This window comes from Silene latifolia, chromosome 8 (assembly GCF_048544455.1).
Source record: "Silene latifolia isolate original U9 population chromosome 8, ASM4854445v1, whole genome shotgun sequence".
NCBI classification, from domain to species: domain Eukaryota; kingdom Viridiplantae; phylum Streptophyta; class Magnoliopsida; order Caryophyllales; family Caryophyllaceae; genus Silene; species Silene latifolia.
Genome location: NC_133533.1, coordinates 94,934,875 through 94,960,742, shown reverse-complemented (window position 1 = coordinate 94,960,742; position 25,868 = coordinate 94,934,875). Strand labels below are relative to the sequence as shown.

Sequence of the window (25,868 nt, the reverse complement as noted above, 5' to 3'; positions counted from 1 at the left end):
CACAACTGATTGTATTTATAAAATTCATTCAATTTGAATTGTTTCTTTAAACAATAATTTCATCCGAGTAATGATACAATTCGATTACTCAGACTGTATCTCATTTAATCACATTTTAATATGATACGTAAATTTTACTTCCAAAATCGTCCGTCAATTTTCAAGTAATTTAATTAACTCGTAACGTTATACGATTAATTAAATAATCAATTAAGAGTGTTGCCCTATAGGTATGACCTAGGGGTCAATCGATCACCACCGTCGCACGACAAGTAATGTCAAACTCTAGTCACCAATCATTACCGATATATGTTGACGGTTGTGAACAAAATTACTTCCTAATTGTAATCTTTATAATGAGATTTAAACATGTGATCATCATGATCAACAGTCGTGATCGCATTATTGTCGGAGGACACATATTCCAACAATTGCATCCAAAGAAAAGAGGAGTAACAAAAATGAAAACTCCTATGCTTCAAATACAAGGCACCCTCGTTACTAATTGGGGTGACTTTGATAATGTTCAAAAAAAAATGCAAAAAGTTGAAAACTTGTCAAGTTTTGAAAATGCATAACATCAAAAGAAATGGCAAAAACAAATGTTCTCAAATGTCAAATGCCACATGAAATTGGGGGGAAAAACAACAACAAAGCAAACTCCCAAATGAAACTCAAATACTATCGATCCCTTTTCCATCGTATCCACTTTTTTGCATGGTAGAGACGGGACGAACCTTCTTGTCTAGGCAAGAAGGGGAATTCCGCGATCCTCCAGTGTTTCTACCACCATAGGGAGTCTACTCTTGACGGAAGCATTTAACGATTGAGGACAAAGGTACTCTAGCTTGACATAACTTGGAGGTGATTTATTGGTATCCTTCTAGGCTTAGTAGTTTGAAGAAACCGTATCTATAATGGAATGTGTACCCTTAGATTGCTTCCCCTTTAGATAATTTCCGTCACTTAGATGAGGAAAGTGGCTATTCGTTTTTGTAGATGCATCCATTACTTATTTTTTGTTCTTTAATGCTTGGATGTGTCGCCATTTAAGCAAAGCCCCACCTTGCCTTGCTAGAAGACATCCTACCTCATGGTTGTCTTGTTGTGAGTTGAAGGGGCGGAGTGAGACCCGCTAATTGTCTCACATCGGCTATATTAGTAGGTTAGTTTCAATAAAGGTCCTAGTTTTGTCACATCTTTACTCGGGACGAGCAAAGGTTTGGTTTGGGGATATTTGATGTTACTCATATTTGAGCATATTTAGTCCCCGAATTAGTCCCTGAATTAGCCTCGTTCCTATGCTTTTTAGTGCATAATTGGGTCATTTACTATCTTTAGTCTTTCGTTTTGCATATTCTTTGAGGTTTTGATCCTTTGGTAGGAAAGGAGTACAAACCTTGCATTTTTCATGGCAAAATGGAGCTAAATTGATCGAATCTAATGACCAAGCATCAAAGGGAAGACAATGCTAGAAGGCCTATGTAAATAATGACGTAAATGGGCAATGATGAAAAGATCCTTGTATCTCCAACAAGATCCTTGAGGATTGTTGAAGAAAGAAAATAAGAGAAGTGACTGCCTAGCAATCCGAGTGTCGCAGTGCACGGGACGAGCGTCCTGGCCCGTTACAATCCGAGCGTCCCGTGGCCAAGACGCTCGTCCTGGTACGTCTCAATCCGAGCGTTGCCCTCCCCAATCCACTCGGATTCCTCTCCAGTGCAGACCGTCCCTTAGCCAAGCCGCTCCCTCGAGAGGAGCACTTCCTCAACTTTTCTTAAGGGTCTTAATCGTCATTTAAGCCCTTAGAAACCCTAATTCATGTACCTAATGCTTAGTATAAATACCCCATTGTACTAATTATATGATCATGCTTTTTGTATGTTCTTCTTAAGCAATCTTAGTCTCATCTTAATCTTGTAATCAAGTCTTAATTTAGCATTAATACAAATCCCATCTCTTAATATTTCCTTAATTTCTCCATTGTTCATCCTTTATTTTGGGTAATTGAAGATTATTTGGGTATTATTTGGAGATTGACAACCTTCCATCAATCATCAAGTACTTCTATTATTCTTTTGCTTTATAATTGTGGAATCTCCATAGGTATAATTTCTTAATCCTTGCTTTAATTATTGTTAATCATTTCCATTCAATCATCATGTTTTGCCTTGTTAATATGATTGACAACCTTGTTAGCATGTTAAACTTGGGAGTGAGTGAGTAGTCTCTTAGCTAGGGTTAATGGGTGATTAGGGGAAACCAACATGGGATACGATTAATGCTTAATCTAATATGTTCTCATAATTTATTTGCTTGCTTGTTGTGAATTCAACTTATGCACATGTTATGTTTGATGAAATGCTAGCCTATGAATCCTTGCATTTTTTTACCCGTCACATATCTATTCAATGAGACTTGTAAGACATAAACCATCTCGAGTCTCATTAGACCATGCATATAGTTGAATAGGGAGGAATAAGTCGACTTGTAGGTGTTGTACAATCTAATCGATTCGGCTCCGAGACCCAAACCTTTATAGAATTGTAGGATATAAACCAAGTCGATCCTATCACAACAATAATTGCTTGCTTACAATTTGAGAATACGTTTGTATGATCAATTCCCATGTATCTCCTATGAACCCATGACACCCTAGTGCTTTTAATCAATTGTTTACATCCCATTTCAATCATCTTGCTTGTTTTTCTTAATTTGTTTACATTTCTATTTAGCTTAGTTGATCTCCTACCTCAATCCAAATTGTGACACCCTTAGACACAACCAATTGCAATCGAAAATCCTACATCAAAACCCGTCCTTTGGGATCCGACCTTTACGTACCTATTTACTAATAGTAGAGTAGTTTGTGAAGCTATAAATATTGTTTTGGTCTAGGTAACTCCTAACGACAAGTAACCGAAAATAGAAATCCCGACCATTTTCCTTTCAAGTTGTGTTTCTTCCTGACACCTCAAACCTCCTGCCACGGGACTCGTGCCTCTTCAAACCTATCCAGGATATTTTATGTTTCCTCACACTCACATTTCCTTAATTTCGCGTTTTATGAAATCCGACACGGTTTCCATGACGCAGATTTAAACATACGGGTTTTTCTCTTCAGTTTTTAGGGGGGAAAGGCTAGTTTCCCCGATCCGCGACGGATCGTCTCTATGACAGTCGAAAATTCCGAAAAAATTTCGCTTTTTCGCATTTTCCACGAAATTCAAAATTGATAGCACGACGTCAATTTTCTTCAATTTCAGACTCTTGAAAATTCGAGTCTTGATCTCACAAAAATCAAGTCAAATACAGTAGCAAAAATCTTTTCTAAAATTCACCCATGACGGTTTGATTTTTAATTTTTCGAGTCACAAATCGATTCCAGCAAATTTCGATGCAATTTAATTCAAAACACGAGTTAATTGCGCAAAATTTCAAATCAATTTCTTATTGAGAAATCCATATGTGACGACTTGTCGCGGAATTTTCAAAATATCATTTTAAATTTCAATTTTAACTTCGAGTCATCGTGGTTAATTTTGTTTCCATCAAATACTTTTACGTGTTTACATTTGTGCATATGTGTAATACCCCCTGTTTCGATAGTAATTTATGAGAATAATTTATGTAATTTTATAAATTAAAGGCATTTCTAATAACAATTACAAATAAGACGTTAATTAAATAATCAAGGAAGTAAGCAAGTCGGGAATCAGGTTTAGCTAATAGTTGGACCTTGGGCCGTGTGCCATGTTTTGTGGACAGAAATTTAGTAGTATAATATTGATGTGGTCGGGATTTGTATCGAGAATTAATAATAAATAATATGGAAATAATAATACGGGAAAGTAATAATAATTATATTAATTATCCTAATAATTAAATTAGTAAACGATATGTGTGGTAATTCTAGTTATCGTAAGACTAGTAATATATGATAATAATAATAATAATAATAATATTAATAATAATAACAATAACAATAATAATAATAATAATAATAATAATAATAATAATAATAATAATAATAATAGTAATAATAATAATAATAATAATAATAGTAATAATAATAATAATAATATAATTCATAATAGTAATAATAATAATAATGGTAATTCCTATATAAATAGAATAAGGTAATTAAAATAGTTTCCTAATTGACCTCACATACTCTTTAATCTGACACTATAAATACATGTTAAATCTAAAGAAAAATTCATAAAATTAAGAGACGGAGCTTTTGGAGACGGAATTAACAAGCGGTTTTTAATAGATAACAAATTCTAATCTCATTTTATTTTCTTATAAAGCTGAATGTGAACCGATTTGAAGACGCTTTGAAACTGACCCAAACCTTGACAGAATCAGACCAAACTTTAGGAAGTCGTACGTGGGTTTGCAAGGGTTGGAATGGTTGTGGTGGTGGTATGAGGGAAGGCCTAGGGTGGCGGTGGCAGGCGGCTGAAAGTGGCTCGTTAGGGGGGTTGCGGGTTTTGGTCGTGGGTGGTTGTAGGGGGTAATTGAACCCTTATTCGGCCGAGTATTGACCTGGGCATTGTGGGATTGTGATGGGGGAAGGTAGTCGGTCATGGTGGTGGTGTTGGTATGGTGGCAAGTGGTAGCAGGTGTTGGTGGTGGCGGTAAACAGGGGAGAGCAGGGAGTGATGTCGTGGCTGTGTTGGGGCGGGTAGTGTGAATGCGTTTCTGACCATGAGTGAGGATAGAGGGTACCATTAGAACCGTCGTAGACCAAGGGTGGCAACGGTGGTGGCCGTTTGGTGTGGGAGTGGTGTTTTGGTAAAAATTTACCGATTATGAATTAATTATGTGAGTGATAATGATTATTCTTGATGCCAAGTTTGTTTAAAATACGAACGAAAGGAACGACGAAATAAAGACAAACGGAGAGAAGGACACGGAGGATTTTTGGTGACGCGGAAAACCCGGTGTGGGAACAACCGCGGGGGGAGTCGGAATCCCGCCAATTATTGCACTATAATCGAGATTTTATGAAACAAGTAAGGAAATACAAGTATAATATTGCTGGATAATTCTCGTCAATTGCTAGTTATTTGTTTTTGGGTGGAGTTGTTGCTTGATGATACTTCAATGTCCCTTGTACGTTGCTTTGCTCTTGTTTTTATAGCTGCTGAAGTCAATACCTAGGGTTTGAAAGCTGCTTCTGCTTCTGTTGCGGAATAACAGGTCAACATGCTACAAAGTAGGAGTTTGTTAGTTGACTGGGTCTTTTATTCTTTCTCACGCATGGGCTTTTATCTTAGACAACTTGTGTTTGTTTTACTTTACATCCCATGGTCCACAATATGCCACCTCAGCAATCCCTCTCCCCCTTCTTCTTCCAATTGTCGCGCGCCACGTTGGCATCCCTTGTCACTTTTTCTCGCCAATGATATTCTGCCATGTCACGGGTAATAAATGACATTTTTATCCATAACAATTGCCCCCAAATTTCCGTCTCAAATATTTTTTAGGCGGGAATTTCAGTTGCGACGCGGAGAACTGACGAAGCCTTAGCAGTTATCTTGGTTTCTACAACTTCCCTCACTTAATTCTTCTCAACCGCCCATTAACTTCCCCACTTGCCCTCAAACTCTTCCTCTCACGCCACTCCCTCGGTATCCTCCCTCTTTTTATATTCCCCAACTCCCTCTATCATTACTTCTCACTTCCTATCACCATCAATCACTTCCCATCTTCTCCGCCGGTTGCTTTGTTTCACAGGTACTTCGTCTTCACCTTCACTCTCTTTCTATTTCTTTGTATATCATGCCACGAAAATCTACTTCCTCGACCTCGGCTTCGGATCCGGCAATGTCGTCCGATGTTTTTCTCTCCGGCGGCGTCCTATCCGCCAAACATTCTTGTGATTCCGATTTTACCTCCGAGGATCTTCATTATATCAAGAAAACCTTTGGTTTCTCTGACGATGTGGTGTTTCACATCCCAACCCCGGGCCAAAAAGCCGATTCAGTGAGGGTAGGGTGGATATGTTTATATGAATATGCTTTAAAATGCGGGCTTGAGGTTTCCTTTTCCTCCTCTGATTCAAGAGTATCTGAACTTGAATCACCTGGCTATTTGCCAAGTGGCTCCATACACTTGGCGGACTTTGCTTGCGATTGATACTATGAACAATCGTTTTGGTTATGAAATTGGTCTCCCGGATCTTGCACACTTGTTCTCGGTCAAGTCCCTGGCTCGGGGTCAAGTGACCATTCGGGTTCGAGACGGGGAGAAGAATTGCATCATCTTCCCTGTGAAACCGGATGATAGCAAGTGGTTTTCCCGCTTTATTTTCGTGAAAATTGATACTCTTCCTGCTCCGACTGACTATATCGTCAGTGTCTGGCGATCAACACACGGTACTTACATGCCCTTATTCCCGTGCATTTTTCCTTGACGCTTATATTTCCTTACTTGGTTTATTGTGTAGGTCTGTGTCCCTTGCCTTTGTCTCCTGACAAGACTGCCTCGCTTTCCAAGTTATTCAGCCCTCCTCCAGAAAATAGGACCTTTCCCAATCTGATCCAGTATTCTGCTGCTGCGGTGAAGAAAACAGCTGCTGAAGAAAAAGATTCAATGTCGACTAGTGCGTTGCTCTTCCCTTTTTTGGCTTGGTTCTGTTTCTGGATTCTTCGTACATCTGGTTCTGACTTAATATTGGCTGCTTACAGGTTCTGCAAAATCTAGAATTTCATTGCAAGATGTTCTGGCTCAGAGAGTGCAAGAGCAGGTTACGTCTGTCCCCAAGCCTGCTGAGAAGAGAAAATCTACTCCTGCCCCTGGTTCTGGACCTCGTCCCAAAAGAAGGTCTGCTGCTGCGGAACGGGCTAAGGAGCAGACTCCTATTGAAGCTACGCCTCTGGCTGTGAGGCCTCCATTACCTGGGCATGGATCGTCTGCTTCTGGAGATGCTCTAATTTCCAAAGCTGTTCCTGGTTCTGCTCCAGCTGTGCCTGCGTCTGGTGCGACTCCCACGTTTGGAGCCACCCCTGCCTCTGGAGCTATCCCTGCTTCTGGAGCTATCCCTGCTTCTGGAGCTATCCTCGCTTCGAGCGCCTCGGTTCCAAGATCGCTCCCGCTTCGGGATCGCTTACGGTTCCAAATGCATACGCCTCCAAAGATATAGTCTTTTCATTTCCAGATGACTTTGGTAAGGCCAAATCAACGCAATCTGGGCTGATGGATCAATTCTTTGTTTCCCTCCGAGTCGTAATGGGGCAAGGGCTTTGCGTTATTTAGCAGATCGTGCAGCAGAGCAGTCTTTCGAGGTAACATATGTTTGATTGTCTCTGAAGAATTTTCCTTTTCTCTTTTGACACTTTGCTTTGGTCTGGCAGTCCTTCCAGATGTCTCTGTATCTGAGGAAGAAGGTTCCTCTTATGGAAGCAGAAAATACCAAATTTCAGAAGTTGGCGAAAGAAGCAAATGAGGATAGGCTTAAGATTCAGGCTGATTTGGATAAATCCCAAAGTCTGCTGCTGGAGGAAGCCGCTCAGAAGCAGAGTTTGCAGAACAACCTTTCTCTTGCTGAGGGGCGGGTTTAGTCTTGAGAAGAAAGTCGCCGATCTTTGAGAAGAAGGGCCGATCTTGAAAGGCGTGCTTCTGAAGCTGAGAGGCGTATCTCAGAGGTGGAGAAGCGTGCTTCTGATGTAGAGGCTCGTGCTGCCAAGATTCAGGAGGAGAAGGTTTCTGAGGTGCAGGAGTTAAAAAGGACTCTGGTGGATGCTCTGTCTTATGCTGCTCTGGAAACGAAGATTGACTGTATAAAGGTGTTCCAGAAGGGAGGACATTCGGCCTGGGATTTAGGAGCTGAAGAGGGGAGGCTTGCTGCTACCTTTCCGGATGGTCTCAATCTGGATATATTGGCTGGCTTGGTGGAGCACAGGCACGTTTCGCCGATGATCCGGTCTTGAGGAAGAGGTCAATTCTCCGCTCCCGATGTTGCACATTTCTTCAAAGCGTGGTGCACATTGACGTGGATTAGTATTTCTGCATCTGAAAGACTTATGCTATGTTTAGTTAGTTTTTGGCCCTACGGGGCATGACGTCTTTATTTTGAACAGTTTGTGTACTTTTGGTCTGGCTCTGGTGCCAGACGTACTTTGCTTTGTGACTTAAGTATTTTCTACTAGTTATCTTTTTGTGTCGTACCGTTTCTGGTGCTTTGATTTGTGCATGCACGTCGTTTGTTTGGCCATCGCTGATAGATTGCTGGCTAAGGGGTCTAGTATGCCCACTCGTCCAGAGGAGCCAGGCTTGCGTGGGTGCTAATGCATCGCGGGAGGCTGGTTGTCCCGGTTGTATGTGCTTAGCCACGGACACACGCCTTCTGTAGTGAATACAAGCTCTGCCAGATTAGTTTGCATTTTATTTCCTTGGCTTACTTGAAAATATTTTAAATGTTTCACGATGGTTTTGCAATTTTTAAAGCTTGTTAGAATTTAAAATACGAGCAAGGCTTTTAGAACCAAAAATGTTGGATTCAAAAATAACGTTTTTAGAGCCAGAAAACATGCAGACTCAGGAGATATCTAGACCCAGAGAAATGTAAAAAAATAGAAAAATATTTTAGAAGCAGGAAAATATCTTTTAGGGCCAGAAGAATTTTTGGAGGCATAAAAGTATTCAGAGACAGAAAAATATTCAGAGCCAGAAAATATGTAAGGCAATGTCTAGAACCTGGCTGGGCTGTATCTGGTAGGCTGAGTACCCGGTTGTTGACCTTGCTGGTGACTTTAAATAAAATATTTTTTTAAGTGGGTGATATTCCAGGATCTGGGAACCATCTGCCCTTCCATAGTCATGAGTCGGTAGGCTCCATTTCCAACTGTGCTTTCTACTTGGTATGGCCCCTCCCAGTTGTAGGCAAATTTCCGCTTCTTTGGTTCTTGGTATTCGGAAGACTTTCCTTAAGACCGGATCTCCCACCTGCAGAGTTCTTACTTTTACGTTCTTGTTGTAGCTTTTAGCCACGATCTGTCGGTAGGAAGCCATCCCGATCCGGGCGTTGGTTAAGGTTCGTCTATCGTGTCCAGGCCGCTTGCCATTTCTACTGGTTCCGATCTTCGTGATGCATCCATATCGTGGGTTGGGACCCGACTTGAGATGGGATGACGCTTCACTCCGAACACCAGGCTAAAGGGGGTTTGCCCGTTGCAACCTTTGGTGTGGTTGTCGGCCCAGAGAACCGAGAGGTAGCTCTTCCGCCCATTTGCCCCCAATCTCCTCTAGTTTCTTTTTCAAGTTTTCAATGATAATTTTATTCTTTGGATTCACTTGTCCGTTGGATTGGGGTTCCGGGAGTAGATTTTGTAACGAGATATTCCACCTAGCACAAAAAGCTTGAGTCTTATTTCCAATGAACTGGGACCCATTATCACATATAATTTCAGATGGAATGCCAAACCTGCATATGATATTGCGTTTAATGAAAGATATCACCTGGGTTTCGTAACTGGGAGGATGATTCTCGCTTCTATCCATTTGGAAAAGTAATCCGTCATGGCGAGCATGTAGACTTTGTTTCCTGGTGCTCTGGGTAATGGTCCCACGATATCCATCCCCCATTTCATGAAAGGCCATGGTGAGATAACCTGGCAGAGGCTCGCTTTGGCTGGTGGCTAACATGGGCGTGTCTCTGGCAAGCGTCGCATCTTTTTGCGAATTCCATGGCATCTTTGCGCATTGTGGGCCGAAGTATCCCGCTCGAGTGCCTTGTTGGATGGGCTCCGCCCCTCGCATGGTTTCCACATTCTCCACTTGTGGATAGCATGCAAAACGACTGAGACTCTTCCCGATCCAGGCATCCGAGGTAGGGTCCAGCGTGGGATTTCTGAAAAGAGCATTATCGATTAGTAGGAATCTGGATGCTTTCATTTTAAAGCCCCTTACCTCCTTTTTATCTGCTGGTAGGACGTCATTCTCGCAACCCGGTCTAGATAGGGTTTCCTCCGTCCGGAGTATTTTCTTCACTCTTTTGTGTCCGCATTACATCGTTTTCGCTTCTGCTTTGGGATTTTAGTGTTCTTGGCTCCAAAGACGTGGACAATTGGTATCGTGGAGATAGTTCTGTTTTGAAGGTTGCCCCCGGGGTGGCTAGTGCGTGCCTTCGCATTCTCGCTCTCGGGGATTTGCTTGATGTTGAATGTGACGAACTTGACTTTCAGCTCTTTTGCTACATCTAAATATGCCATCATCCTGGGGTCCCTGGCTTCATAGCAATCATTCACATGGTTAACTATAAGCTTAGAATCACCGCAAACCGAAGGTGTCCGATTTTTTGGATCGAGCGCCTTGGACCAGGATTAGTGCCTCGTATTCTGCTTCGTTGTTTGTGGCTTTGAATTCACATCGTACGGCCTGGACTATGAGATCTCCTTGGGGTGATTTGAGGACCAGCCCTACTCCTGCTCCTTTGGCGTTTGAGGCTCCGTCCACATGTAACTCCCACACTTGTTCTCCTTTGTCTTCTTCCAGATTCAGGATATCCTGTTCGGCCTGGGTCTGGAGTGCTGGGCAGAAGTCAGACACAAAGTCTGCCAGAGCCTGAGACTTTATGGCCGTACGTGGTTCAAATTTCAAATCGTACCCGCTCAAATGTACGGACCATTTAGCCATTCGTCCTGACAATTCTGGTTTTCTCATGATAGTTTTAAGAGGATAATTAGTTATCACAGAAATTGTATGAGATTCAAAGTAGGGACGCAGTTTATAGGATGCAGTAACAAGTGCAAGGACAAGTTTTTCTAGTGATGTGTACCTGGTCTCCGCGAAAGCGAGAGACTTGCGATGTAGTATACCGGATGCTGTGATCCTTCCTGCTCTCGCACTAGCACTGCACTGACTGTTGCTTCTGTGACTGACAGATATAGGAACAGTGGCTCCCCTGGCTCTGGTTTCGATAGGAGAGGCGGGGTGCTGAGATAACGTTTCAGCTCCTGAAACTCTTTTTCGTGGTCGTCCGTCCATTCAAATTTTTGGCTTTTCCTGAGTATATCATAGAATAGCTCGATCGTCCGAGGATCTCGGATATGAATCGTTTAAGGCCGACACTCTTCCGGTCAGCGCGGACGTCTTTTGGTTTTGCGGTGACTCCGGTGCAGGATTGCTCTTATTTGCTCGGTCTTGGCCTCTATTCCCCTACGGGTCACCATGTACCCTAGGAACTTTCCAATGGATACTGCGAAGGTGCACTTCGTAGGATTCAGCTTCATTTGGTATTTCCTAAGGGTATTGAAAGTTTCTTCCAGGTGTTGGTGGTGCTGTGAAGCCTGCTTCGATTTGACGACCATATCGTCTATATATACTACCATAGTTTTGCCTATTTGTTCTTTAAACATCATGTTTAGCCGACCTACGATAGGTAGATCCCGCATTTTTCGGTCCAAAAGGCATGACATTATAACAATAGATACCTCTCTCGGATCCGAACGCATTTGTCTTTTCCTGGTCACCGGGGTGCATCTTTATCTGGTTATATCCGCTCCAGGCATCCAGGAATGTCAGCATCTCGTGACCTGCAGTAGCATCTACCATGGCGTCTATGTGTGGTAGAGGGAATGGATCCTTTGGGCAAGCTTTGTTCAAGTCCGTGAAATCGACGCAGACCCTCCACTTGCCATTCTTCTTTGGGACCACTACCACATTAGACAACCACTCTGGGTATTTTACTTCACGGATCTTTCCCGCAGCAAGCAGGTTATCTACTTCTTGATTTATGACCTGGTTTCTTTCAGATGCAAACTTTCTTCTTTTCTGCTGCACGGGTTTATAGCTTGGGTCCACACTTAGTTTGTGAGTTATCACGTTTGGGTCTATCCCTATCATGTCATCATGTGACCAAGCAAAGCAATCCATGTTAGTTCTCAACAACCGAACGAGTTCTTCACGAATCTTACCTCTACATTCGGATCCAATGAGAACCGTTCGCTTTGGATGCAGCGAGTCCAGGATGACTTCGTCTAGTTCTGCCTGCTGAGGTTCAATGTACTCATCCTGGATGCGCTGGCTCTGTAATTGCTATGCGGGCGAACCTGTTGTTGGCTTCTGAGCCACCTTGTAGCAATCCCTAGCTTCTTCCTGGTCCCCACGTATTTCTTGCACTCCCCAAGGTGTTGGAAACTTCAGGCATTGGTGGTACGTTGAGGGAATTGCTTTCATCTCGTGGATCCAGGGCCTGCCAAGGATTACATTGTAAGTAGAGGGCCCATCAATAACCAAATACCTTACCTGTTTGTTTACACCTCCGGCGTAGGTCGGGATGATGATTTCTCCTATGGAGTGCTTTGTTTCGCCGCTGAAACCAACCAATGGAACTGCCTTCTTTGCTAGATCTTTTTCGGTGAATCCCATTCCTTTGAGTGTTTCCATCATGATCAAGTTGACGGAGCTTCCGGTGTCCACTAGGATCTTTTTTACTTTGCAATTTCCTATGGGAAGCGTGATGATTAGGGCGTCGTGGTCTTTGTTCAGAGTAGATCCCAGATCTCTGTTTCGTCGAAGGTGGTGATGGCGGATTCTCGGTGGTTAACCCTGCGGGGAGCTCTCTCAGTCTGTCTCCCTTAGCCACGGTTGCGTGCCTCTTAGCTGCCGAGTAGGTCGGCCCACACAACTCCGATCCACCGTAATGACATTCACGGTTCTAGAATAATGAGGAGGAGGAGAGGCGAACCTCGGTCCGTGAATTTACTCTTGTCGTGTTTCGGGTAGGAGGTGATCCAGGTTTCCCTGGTCATAGTGGAATTTGACTTCTTTTTCCGAGGGAGTGGCATTCATCGGTGTTGTGAGTGTTGCTGCCGTGGAACTCACACTTTTGCCTGTGTCTCTCTGCCGGGGTTTCCTTCGGATGTTTTGGCCATCGACTCTGCGTCCGCCTCCTTCAAGGCTCGAATAGTCCTGCAAGATTGGTAGTGAAACCATACTCACTTACTTTCGGAGGCAGATCTGCTTCTGACTTTCCTTCTGAGCTTCCAGAAACTTTATTCACGTTCCTGTTGTAGGGTTTGGATCTTTCGCTTTTCTTTTCTACGGGAGCCTTTCTCGGATCGGGTCTGAGTCATAAGTGCCTCTTACGGGTGCAGCGTCTTCTTCCAGCCTCATGACAGCGATTGCTTTCGATTGCACCTCCTCAAAGGTAGTGCATGGGTGCATGGTTAACTCCTTGTATAATTGTGAATCCTGGTGCAGCCCTCGGCGGAAGGCTTGTATAGCGGTTGCTATATCACACCTCGGAATTGACACCTTCTCTTTGTTGAACCGGTTCAAGTAATCACGGGTGGATTCCTCAAATCCTTGCACCAGCCGATAGAGGTCACTGGTCTGCTTCTCTGGCTTTCTGCTGCTGGCGAACTGCTGGTTGAAGGCATTGACTAGGTCGGCGAAGCTGGATATGCTTTTGTTTGGTAAGCCTACGAACCACTGCAGGGCTGCTCTTGACAGTGTTGATCCGAAACCCTTGCACATGCAAACTTCCTTTAGAGATCCAGTTGCGGTTATCACCATCATTTTCTGCTTGTAGTGGTTGATATGGTCAAGTGGATCTGAGGTCCCATCATAGAGTGTCATAGCTGGCGGCACACATCCTTTAGGAACACCGATTAGAGCTATGTCATCCACGAAAGGTGAGTCTGCGTAGCTATCTTTGGCTGCTTTCTCCAGCGGGCGGGCTACGCCTGGTATCCTGTACATTAGCTCTCTCAGCTCCTGGTATTGCTGCTCCAGCGAGTTACTTGCTCCTACAAGAGGGTTAGAAACAGGCAGAAGAGAACCAGCCGGTGTACCTCCTAGCCAGGGTGCTCCTGATAGCTGGCCTGTTGCTGGATGACTGGTCACTGGTGTTGCATTGACTATGGATCCAGGCTGCCATCCTGGTGTCTGCTGTAATTCTCCGATCCAGGCTCCACTGGTGAACTGGTTGCAGGATGGAATTGCTGCATTGGGAACAGATCCAGATTGCCATCCTGGTGTCTGGTGTGTGTGGGTACCTGAAAAGGATGGATGGTCAGATCCAGAAGGGGTGCTAAACAAGGCGTTACCTGTTGTCTGCTGTAGACTGGGTGGATTATCGAATGACAAACATCCCAATCCTCTTGGCTCGATTGGTTCGCTGGGTGCTACCCCTGCAAGATCCAGCCTGGTAATTAGTTCTGACGGGATTGATCGACCCGATCCTCCACCGCTTGGTTCGATTGGAGCCTGCGGTGCGATCTTTGGTTTGGATTGATCTTGTCACGATTTGAGCCATCATATTCTGGTTGTCTTTCCTCAGATCCTCAACGGCCCGACGCAGAATGTCTATCCCCTGAATCATCACCTGCATCGGATCGAGTGCTGGAGATCCTCCGCCGGGAACTCTCGCACTGAGCCTTCCCGGGTCGGACTTCGGATGCCGCTTCGACTCCTCTCTTTGGGTGCTTTCCTATTTGGATTTGGATCGATTTGGATGCACTCGCCGCCTTGGGAATCTGCGGTGGTTTTTGAGGTGGGGCATGGCTCGGTCGACACACTAGCGAGGATCATCGGGCCGGACTTGGGGATGCACCGATCGATCCTGCAGATGCGAAGTGAGGCTGCTGCGGAGGATAGGGTGACATACTCTGCCGGGGCTGGAAGGATTCTGGCTGGTTCCAGACATTGCGATGGATGGTTCGGTTTTGCGAGGCTTGGCTATAGAAAATGATCACTATGCCCCACGGTGGGCGCCAAACTGTTTTGGTAAAAATTTACCGATTATGAATTAATTATGTGAGTGATAATGATTATTCTTGATGCCAAGTTTGTTTAAAATACGAACGAAAGGAACGACGAAATAAAGACAAACGGAGAGAAGGACACGGAGGATTTTTGGTGACGCGGAAAACCCGGTGTGGGAACAACCGCGGGGGGAGTCGGAATCCCGCCAATTATTGCACTATAATCGAGATTTTATGAAACAAGTAAGGAAATACAAGTATAATATTGCTGGATAATTCTCGTCAATTGCTAGTGATTTGTTTTTGGGTGGAGTTGTTGCTTGATGATACTTCAATGTCCCTTGTACGTTGCTTTGCTCTTGTTTTTATAGCTGCTGAAGTCAATACCTAGGGTTTGAAAGCTGCTTCTGCTTCTGTTGCGGAATAACAGGTCAACATGCTACAAAGTAGGAGTTTGTTAGTTGACTGGGTCTTTTATTCTTTCTCACGCATGGGCTTTTATCTTAGACAACTTGTGTTTGTTTTACTTTACATCCCATGGTCCACAATATGCCACCTCAGCAATCCCTCTCCCCCTTCTTCTTCCAATTGTCGCGCGCCACGTTGGCATCCCTTGTCACTTTTTCTCGCCAATGATATTCTGCCATGTCACGGGTAATAAATGACATTTTTATCCATAACAAGTGGTTGTAGTGGCCGTGGTGGTGTGTTTTATACACAGTGGAGGGTGGTGGTTGGTTGTTAATGGCAAGTGGAGAAGGGGGTTAGGGCATACGTTTCTGGGCTGTCGGGGGTGGTTTGATGGGTGGTTACGGGATGGTTGGATGGGCCGTGGTGTAGGGAGGTGGTAGGCTGACTGGGTGGTGGTCGTGGTGGCCTGTGGTGTCGGGCTGGAGGGTGTTTATGGGGGTGGTTAGTCACGGGTTCTAAACCGTGTATATGCGTAGTGTTGTGTGTTTTTGTAACGGGGTTTAACCAATATTTGAATAGGCTTCGTTGAGTCGAGATAACTAATTAATTAATTAATTAGTTAATACATATATGTCGAGTTCTAAGTTGAGTTGACTCGGGTTTATAAGTAATCAAGATTTAATATATATAATGAAAGGGTAATAATAATTTAAGTAATATAATAATCAAATCAATTGGTGATGATTAGTTAGTAATTTTAAATAATTACTTATGATTAGGGTACGGTATTGTTGAGAAGCTTATATTGGATTTCTACTAATTGGATTGCATAATTGGAGTGCTTACTTTCGAGGTAGGATAACTACTCAACTCGTTTTCTTTTGCGGGATTAAATGGATGCGTAAATTATTATTGTTTTTTGGATTGGATTATTCGTATTGGCGTAATATTTTATCGGTTATCCCCAGTCTTGGACTGAGACGACATTTGTGTTTATATTGCGAGATATGAGATTGTTATGAGATGATCCTCAGTCTCGGACCGGGACGACAATGAGTTATGAGATATCCTCAGTCTCGGACTGGGACAACATTTGTGTTTATCCACGGGCCAGGAGTTGGCGGGACGACGGTGTGGTGGAGCCTCAGTCACAGACCGGGATGACTAGGGTGAATATGATGGAGAAATGGTGGTGGTATTTATTCCACGTGTTTACATCGGTTAAGTTTGTATTTTAATGTTGTGTAATTATCCTACTCAACCTCGTGGTTGACAGTGTATTCGTGAACACCTGCAGTGCACGGTTTTACGGGGAGCGGTTTTGATAGGTACTAAAGATTAGCTAACTTGGGAGCATTGGGACGTGAGCTCGACTTGGACCATAGTTGCTGTCTAGATCACATAGAATAATTATATCACTTTATTTATTTCCGCTGCGAGTTGTAATGTTTTATATTAAGTTTTAGTTGGTTAATTTGTAATAAACATGTATTCACTAAAGTTTTAATTTAAAGTACATTGGTTTGTTGTACTTTGTTATTCCCTACCTCGGGAAACTGAGATGGTAACAGTCATATTTATTTGGGAATGTCTAGCTAAAGGCTCCTGAATAAATGGGGGTGTTACAGAGTGGTATCAAAGCAAAACGATCCTCAGGCCTAACCAATGAATAAAAATGCACTTAGGTTGTGTCTAAATAAAATGAACCCCGGGTAGAAACTATTAGGAGCCCCTCTTAGTACCGTTAGGAAAGCGCGCGCTAAATTTGTACCTTGGCCCTTCCAGTTTTAAACCGGGAACCCTGAGAGATATTACAGTGTGGGGTAATTTCAAAATGAATATTGTTTATTTTGTCATAGGAGTTTTGGTTGCCTTGTTTGTTATTGATTAGATTGATGATTGCGGTTACGGGGGCGTAACCTTGTTTTATGGAGGAGGGGTGTGACATGATTTCTTTTAAGTATTGTTATAAGCATGTTGATATGGGAAAAGTATGTTGGCATGTATGTGGGAGGTGTGAGTATGACTAATATTTGAAGTGTTAAAGGAATTGCGTGAAATTGTGAAGAATGCGATTTTGGTTGAATTCTCGAAATTTTACCCTTGATTGTTTTGGCTGCCATTTACTACCTGTTTGAAATCCTTGTACGAAAATGTTATGAGTAATATATTTGTGAGTTTGCTTTCATATGCCACTAGTCACATGTTCAAATAATATACGGTTTAGGAGAAATAAATATTTTAGTGGACAGTGGTCGGAATCACTACTCCAGATACAGGCTATAAGAACGGTTAAAAACCGTTGTTATATAAAAAAATAGACGTTGTTAAAGCGTCCGTTGTTAAAGGTTTTAACAATGGTTGGTTTTTCTAAGAATCCCGTTGTTAAAACGATTAACAACGGTTTATAGTAGAAAAAATCATTGTGGAAACAGTGACTAATTTTTGGTGGGAAAGTTATAACAACGGTTACAGTAGAAAAAACCGTTGTTATAACTAAAGACAACAGTTTTTTCTTAAATAACCGTTGTTGTGATTTTTTTTTTTAAAAAAAATTAATTTTTATATTACTAGATGCATGTATTACCATTACCGATCCATGCATTATTACTGCCATATGAAAGGACATAATATATGGAATGAGAAGGGTTATAAGATTTGAAGAAGATATGATGGCACAACTTCCTAAACATATATTAATTAAAAAACAACTCAAACGACACATTACTTAGTATAAATTCATGCATTATCTCAATAACCATTCCATATATTATCTCACTCTCTCCAAACCCTAAACTGCTAAAACAAACTCCAAACCCTAAATCTTTCAAACAAACTCCAAACTTCATCAACAATGAATGATACCATCCGTAAGACATGCGCTATGACCGAGTACAATAAGAGTTTCATCCGCCGGTTGCTGGACATAGAGGACAGGTTCATGAGCTACCTTGTGGACGCTCGACTTGCACTGAAGGACGCCAAAAAAAATAACTTGACAGAGCAGCAGTTGTTGCAGTTATATGACGATATAGCAACTGCTGAACGAAACCTCCAAATAGCAAAGGAGGAGAGGATGGATATCATAGAAGAGAATAAGACTCTCTATGCATATCTAAGAATTGCATTTTTAACAATACAATTCGTTTTTTTATGTATTTATACATATATATATTAATTAATTAAGTTTATTATGCATTCCTCTCTATCATCTTCTTCTTTGTTTTATTTTATTTAATTTGTTTTACAAGCTAATAAACGCAGAAAAACAACAGTGTCAAAACTAATTAAACGAATAATACTTAGAGAAAGAACACAATGATCGATAAAAACACATGCAAATGAAACAAGGTTAGAGAAAGAAAATAATGACTGAGATGACAAAACGTACCTAAATTAAACCATGCATATTTACCTGATAATTAGAGAAAGTAAGAGACGATGACAACAACAGTGACGGAGATGATAAAGCGACGATGAGAAAGAGAGAAAGACACGATGAGAAAGTATGTGTTTGTGTTTGTGTTTGTGTTTCTGTATGTTTGTATTTGTGTTTGGTTTATTTGTGTTTGTGGCTGTAGCTGATCTGTGTTTGTGTGGTTTATATTATGGAAAGTATTGACAACGGTTTTTACACAAAAAACCCGTTGTCATTAGAGAATATATTAACAACGGTTACTTATAAAACCGTTGTTAAAAAGTATTAACAACGTGTTTTTATATAACCGTTGTAATTACTTTTCACTAACTTTGCTCCAAATTATTAACAACGGTTATAATGTATTACAGAGTAAACCGTTGTTATTAGTTTTATGTTAACAACGGTTGTTTAAGTTTTACCCGTTGTTAAAACCTATAACAACAGTTATCAACACATAACCGTTGTAATTAAGTTTAGTAAAATTCGCGCCATCCATTCTACAACGTCTTATGGTGATTTTCGTGAATAAGCGTTGTTAAAGGGGCGTTGTAGTTGCCTGGATTTGTAGTAGTGAGTCTCCCTGTACAGTTGTGTTTTCGCGCCATGTTTTTGTACAATTTGTCATTTAAAAACTACATAATGATTTGTTATAATTCCAACTCTAATGTTTAATAGACTCATGTAAGTTTCGAAATTGATAAGTCACGTTGCTATTTAATATTTTGACAATTTATGGTGATTTTTATAAATTGACCTAAGTTTCTGACAAGATGCTGTGAAATTTCTGTTTTGACCAAATAAATTATAAAATGCATTATAAATTGTCCTTATGAGTTTTTGGCTTGATTCTTTTTCTCGTAATTTACTAACTCTCTGTATTTTCTAAAAAAGTTTAAACTCTTAAGAATTAATTGTGTTATTAGTTATTTGTGATTTTTAGAAGTCGTAATATATTTTCCTTAGTTTTGAACAAATGATAGTTTTTGTTTCTTAATATTTTGATATTGTGAATTGTATGAAGTAGATTACTATGTCTAGTGATATGCGGAATGTGTTTCTCTAAGCCTAAATATTTATATTAGTTGGATCCATGTTTATGTTAGATATCATTATTAAGAAAAGACTAAACAATTGTGTGTAATTTGTTACAGATTGTTATTTATCTTGGCAATGTATTCATCCGTAGTTAGGTGAAGTAGTTGAGTTTAAATAAAGTTAGTTCGAGTATACTGTATGTTGTTGTTTTGCTATTTCGAACTAAATCAAAGATTTTGTTATTCATTTAATCATTACTTGGAGTTGTGTTTGAAATAATAGTTGACTTGTGTTACGATGTGTGCTCTTGATTTTGTGGCATGTCAACAAGGATTTGGTTGTTCCTATTGTTTGTTAATTCGAACTTCGGGGCGAAGTTTATTTTTAGGGGGAACGAATGTAATACTACGAGTGTTTTAAGTTATTATTGTGATGCCTTGTGATAAGATTGGCATGACTGATAATCGTAATATGCATAATTGTGTTGGATGATGCTTAGTTATGAGAATGTCTATGAATGTTATGGCAGTAGTTGTGAGCGAACTTCGGGACGAAGTTCATTTTAAGGGGGGAAGACTGTAATACCCCGTGTTTCGATAGTAATTTATGAGAATAATTTATGTAATTTTATATATTAAAGGCATTTCTAATAACAATTACAAATAAGACGTTAATTAAATAATAATATGGGAAAGTAATAATAATTATATTAAATTATTCTCATAAATTACTATCGAAACACGGGGTATTACAGTCTTCCCCCCTTAAAATGAACTTCGTCCCGAAGTTCGCTCACAACTACTGCCATAACATTCATAGACATTCTCATAACTAAGCATGATCCAACACAATTATGCATATTACGATTATCAGTCATGCCAATCTTATCACAAGGCATCACAATAATAACTTAAAACACTCGTAGTATTACATTCGTTCCCCCTAAAAATAAACTTCGCCCCGAAGTTCGAATTAACAAACAATAGGAACAACCAAATCCTTGTTGACATGCCACAAAATCAAGAGCACACATCGTAACACAAGTCAACTATTATTTCAAACACAACTCCAAGTAATGATTAAATGAATAACAAAATCTTTGATTTAGTTCTAAATAACAAAACCACAACATACAGTATACTCGAACTAACTTTATTTAAACTCAACAACTTCACCTAACTACCGACGAATACATTGCGAAGATAAATAACAATCTATAACAAAATACACACAATTGTTTAGTCTTTTCTTAATAAATAATATGGAAATAATAATAAATAATATGGAAATAATAATATGGGAAAGTAATAATAATTATATTAATTATCCTAATAATTAAATTAGTAAGAGAGATGTGTGGTAATTCTAGTTATAGTAAGACTAGTAATATATGATGATGATAATAATAATAATAATAATAATAATAATAATAATAATAATAATAATAATAATAATAATAATAATAATAATAATAATAATAATAATAATAATAATAATAATAATAATAATAATAATAATAATAATAATAATATGTATGTTCTTAAGGGCCATGATTTCTGGTTGGCCACCACCAATATTTCTCAATCATGGTACTGGAACAACGTGGTTAAAATGAAGAATCTTGTGCTTGAAATAGCTGGATCACCTGCTCAAGCTATTCAGTTGCTTGAGGGTTGCTCTACTAACCTTAAGTATAATACACGCTTAATGTATGATTCTGTCAGATCTTGCAGTCCTCAGGTTAGTTGGCATAATTTGGTTAATAGCAAAGGCTGTCATCCTAAGCACTCCTTTGCTGGGATGATGGTTATGCATAATGCTCTCCCTACCATTGATAATCTGGTGAGAAGAGGTCTATCTTTAGTCAATAGGTGTGCTCTTTGTGAGGCTTGCAGTGAGGATGCCCATCATATCTTCTTTCACTGCTCATTTTCCAGGCACCTTCTGAACAATATGGGTATTTGGTTGGGTTTGTCTTTTCGATCTGTTTCTTTGTTCACTATTGCTCAAGATTTTGCTTCCAGGCGTAGTACTTGCAGGCAGAGGATTTGTTTCATGGCTACTATTTACTACCTTTGGAACGAGAGAAATGCTAGGATTTTTAAGGGGGTCGAATCCTATGTTGATAATCTGAGTGTCAAAATTTAGAAAGCTGTACATTTACGTCTATACGGTTTTGGGCTTTCTTAGGTTTTTTGTGTAGGCTGTTTCTCTTTTTGTTTTCATCTTAGGAGGCTACCCTGGTCTCCTTTTTAGGAAATATTAGAAGGGATCTTGTATATTCTGAATATTTTTGAAATATAGATCCATAATTTTCTGCAAAAAATAAAAATAAAAATAAATAAAAAATAATAATAATAATAATAATAGTAGTAGTAGTAGTAGTAGTAGTAGTAGTAGTAGTAGTAGTAGTAATAATAGTAATAGTAATAATAGTAATAATAATAATAATAATAATAATAATAATAATAATAATAATAATAATAATAATAATAATAATAATAATAATTCTCTCAAAATTGCCCTCTCACTACTTTCTCTCTCCTAAACTCTCTCAAAATTGCGATTGTGACCAAGCTTTCGCAACCATGGCCAGGGGCCGGCCGCCGCTGGTTGTGGACCCTCCAAATCCACCTGTTTCTGAGGATATTCCTACTGTGATTGAGGAGGACATTGTTGCTCCTGCAACAGCTGAATTGAATGGAAAAGACAAGGGTTCTGATGTACCGTCGGGGTCGGGAACGAAGAAGGACGCTCCTGGGGTATCTTCTTCTAAAACCTACTCTCAAGTCCTTAAGAACTCTTCGAAAGGTACGAATCTCTCTTATGTTCCAGTGGTTGACTCGTCTGTTACTATTGAAGAGGAGGATATTGTGAAAGAGATCGAATACTGGCAGACTACGTTAGCAGGTACTGTTTTAGGCAAACAATCAATGCTTGTTCAGATTGAAAGTTTGGTTTCTATGTACTGGACTCACATAACTACCCCGAAAATTATGTACTTTGCGAAAGGATGGTATTATTTTTATTTTGCGAGTCCTGAGGACATGAACAAAATTAGGTCTGATACTTGGAATGTCAATGGATTCCCTTTGGTGTTTAAACCTTGGAGTCCTACTATCATTGATGAACTGAATGTCACACATGTTCCTGTGTAGGTGTTGTTCCCAAACCTTGACCCTTGCTTTTAGTCTAAAGCAGGCTTAAGCAAGGTTGCTAGTGCAATTGGAAACCCCATCTGTGCTGATGAACATACTACTAACAAGAGCAAATTGGCATGTGCTAGGATTTTAGTTGATGTTGACCTATCTAATGAGATTCCTAAAGCCATTAAGAATAACTCTCCCTACAAAGGTCCTTTGTTGCAGGCTGTTTCTTATGAATAGGTGCCCCATTTCTGCGCTGCTTGTAAGAAGATTGGTCACACATAGGATAGGTGTAAGCCTACTGGACAACCTAAACCTAGAGCTTTTTATAGGCACAAGCAGCCTGCTGCTCCTAAACTTTCAGAAGCTAAAAAGACTCCTCAACCCTCTGAGACACCTAGGCAGCCTATAGTTTAGAAGACTATGGCTACAAAGCTGTCTAACAGGTTTACTCTGCTTCAAGAGGAAGGTCGTATTGAGCATGTTTCCTCTGATCTGGTTACTGTTGAACTATAGTTTGGGGATGTCACAGGTTTAGAGGATGAAGTAGACGAGGATTTTGAGTTGGATCCAGGGGAAGCTGATGCATCCCATGATCCTCTCCTCATGGAACATTAGGGGTCTAAATGACCCCTTAAAGCAGCAAGAATCTCATCAATTCTTGCTGGATAATAGGGTAGATTGTGGGGCTTTTATTGAGACACATGTTTGTTAGAAATGTATATCTCATTACTTTACATATTCATATATGTTACAATTAATTTAGTCATAAAATTAAATACAAATATTATGCATACAAACAAAAATAGATAAGTGAAGAAATCGTTTCCTTACTAAATAACTTCGGTTTAATGGGCACTAACAAGATCTCCTTCTTGTTCGTTCTTGAGCTTTCCAATAATGGATGAACAAGATTCAAGTTTAGAATCTCTCCCAAAAGCATATACCCAAGGAAACCACTTAAAGACTAAAATAATATGATCTAGTATTAGGATTAGTCTTACTTAAAATTTTGACACAACTTATTAATTTGTTGTCCTCTATTTTTGGTTAAGAGGAGAAGAGATTAGTGAGTTTTATTTCTCTAGGATTTTCACAAATAGTAGAGAGAATGATAGCAATTTCTTACACTAGAAATTCTATGTAAAAATGAATGAATAAAATCATAGAGAAAACACCTTCTCTCTTTCTTTTGTTTTGGCCGAAAAAGAGGCCTTGTGTAGGTTGCCCAATGCCTTTTATTTTTGCTCTTCTCAAAAGCTAGGTATGCATGGCTACAAGTTAGATATAATCATTGTGTTTTCCACTTAAGATAAAAACACAATATATATCTTACACTCCCTCCATTATTTCGGCACATTCAACATAAAATGGATGGTCCATTTTATTTTGTCATTTGTCAGTAACATATGTGACATGTTACTTGACATATGAAATTGTAATGTATTTTTAACATATTAAAAATCAACATACTCATAAAATATGTCATATACGAAATCGACGAGTAATTCGTAATTACTTGTACCAAAATGGTTTATCAATTATAAATCACAACATCTTGTATTTATAATAAATCAATCATTCAATCTTAATTGTTTGGTAAAAAATAATTTTATACAAGTAATAAAACAATTCGATTACTTAGACCGTATCTCATTTAATCAAATTACAATAAAACACGTAAACTTAACTCACAAATCACCCGCCAATTTTAAGCAATTTAATTAACTCGTATCGGCATACGATTAATTAAATAATCATTTAAGAGTATTTCCTTATAGGTATGACCTAATGGGATCAACTGATCACCACCGTCGCACGACAGTAATGTCAAACTCTAGTCAGCTAATCATTACCGATATGTGTGGACCACTTGACTGTAAAATATTACATCCCACATGTATTCTTAAAATAAGATTTAAACATGTGATCATTATGATCAACAGTTGTGATCGCATTATTGTCGGAGGACACATATTCCAACAATCTCCCACTTGTTCTCGACAAGTGTGCGTCACCAATTCTCTTGTCATATTACTATCTCCCACTCAATGCAAAGTGTCTTTCAAGTCGTATTTGCAAGTGATCATATCGAGAGTGGTTTCCTCGATCTGGAGAATAACTGATTGACCGGATTTATCTACCATAGATACCTTCCGAGCGTGGCAACGCATTTCCAGTTCATTATTCCTCGAGTGGCCCTGAGATATTGTTATAACCCTGACAAGGGGTGGACAATTCCTATCGCACTTATTCCCTTCAACTAGCCACAGCCATCATAACCCAAAATATGCCCATTTGACCCCATTTACAAAGGTCGTAGTAACACAAATCAAAGTTAATCTGAAACTGTGCCATCTTAGGCGAACAGTCTTTAGTCAAAAGAATCGACTCATTAGAATACTATAGTAGCTCTCGCCACAACCAGGCTATATGATGCGTGTCATTTATATGATGTTTTACATCTCTTTTTACACGCATTTCAGAGCTCATTCTTGTAGTTTATGCTACATTTCTCCCTATTTTCGTCTACTTCCGTATTTTGTACATTATTGCAGAAATGTGAAGAATTTTACGGGAAATCGAGCCAAATCCGTCCCCGAGTAATCTGCATTGCAAATAACGTAAAGGAATTGCTTAAGGAACGAGCTTGGTGCGTAATTTAAGGCCCAAAAGACAAGTCCACGAGTTAAAAGAAGTCAAGTAGCAGCTCATCCAGTCGATCGACCGTTACCTTCAGTCGATCGACCAATGCTCGGGTTCCAGAAGCCACTGTTTGCTGAGGAGCAGTCGATCGACCAGCATTATCAGTCGATCGACCAGATTTCTATTCCAGACGTGAATTGAAAGACCGTGAATCTTGAAGCCCGTGAAGTTTAGGTTTAGGAAATAAGATGTTGCGTTGATTGCTATATAACGTAACATAAAACCATCAGTTTAGATATCAAGTTTTTATCCAAGTTTTTATCACAATACAGTACTTTCAGTTTTAGTTTATTTCGAGCATCTAGGGTTTGGGATATCGATCTTTAACATTGGATTTCTGCCTTTGCTCTTAATCTTTCCTCTTAAATCTCGGTATTCATTCTGCCCTAATTTTAGTTTATTGTTTTACTTTCATTATTAGTATAGAATTGA

At 40.0% G+C, this 25,868-nt stretch overlaps 2 protein-coding genes across 2 annotated transcripts; one reads left to right on the top strand and one right to left on the bottom strand.

The window, feature by feature from the left end:
- Positions 1-12,045: 12,045 nt before the first annotated feature.
- On the bottom strand, positions 12,046-12,396 carry LOC141595538 (uncharacterized). Its single transcript, XM_074415504.1, has one exon. It carries the CDS (start codon positions 12,394-12,396, stop codon positions 12,046-12,048), a length of 351 nt encoding a protein of 116 aa, XP_074271605.1.
- Positions 12,397-21,114: 8,718 nt separating this feature from the next.
- Positions 21,115-21,732, top strand: LOC141595537 (uncharacterized). The gene has a single exon (XM_074415502.1). The coding sequence runs from the start codon at positions 21,115-21,117 to the stop codon at positions 21,730-21,732; it is 618 nt and encodes a 205-aa protein (XP_074271603.1).
- The last annotated feature ends 4,136 nt before the right edge of the window (positions 21,733-25,868 follow it).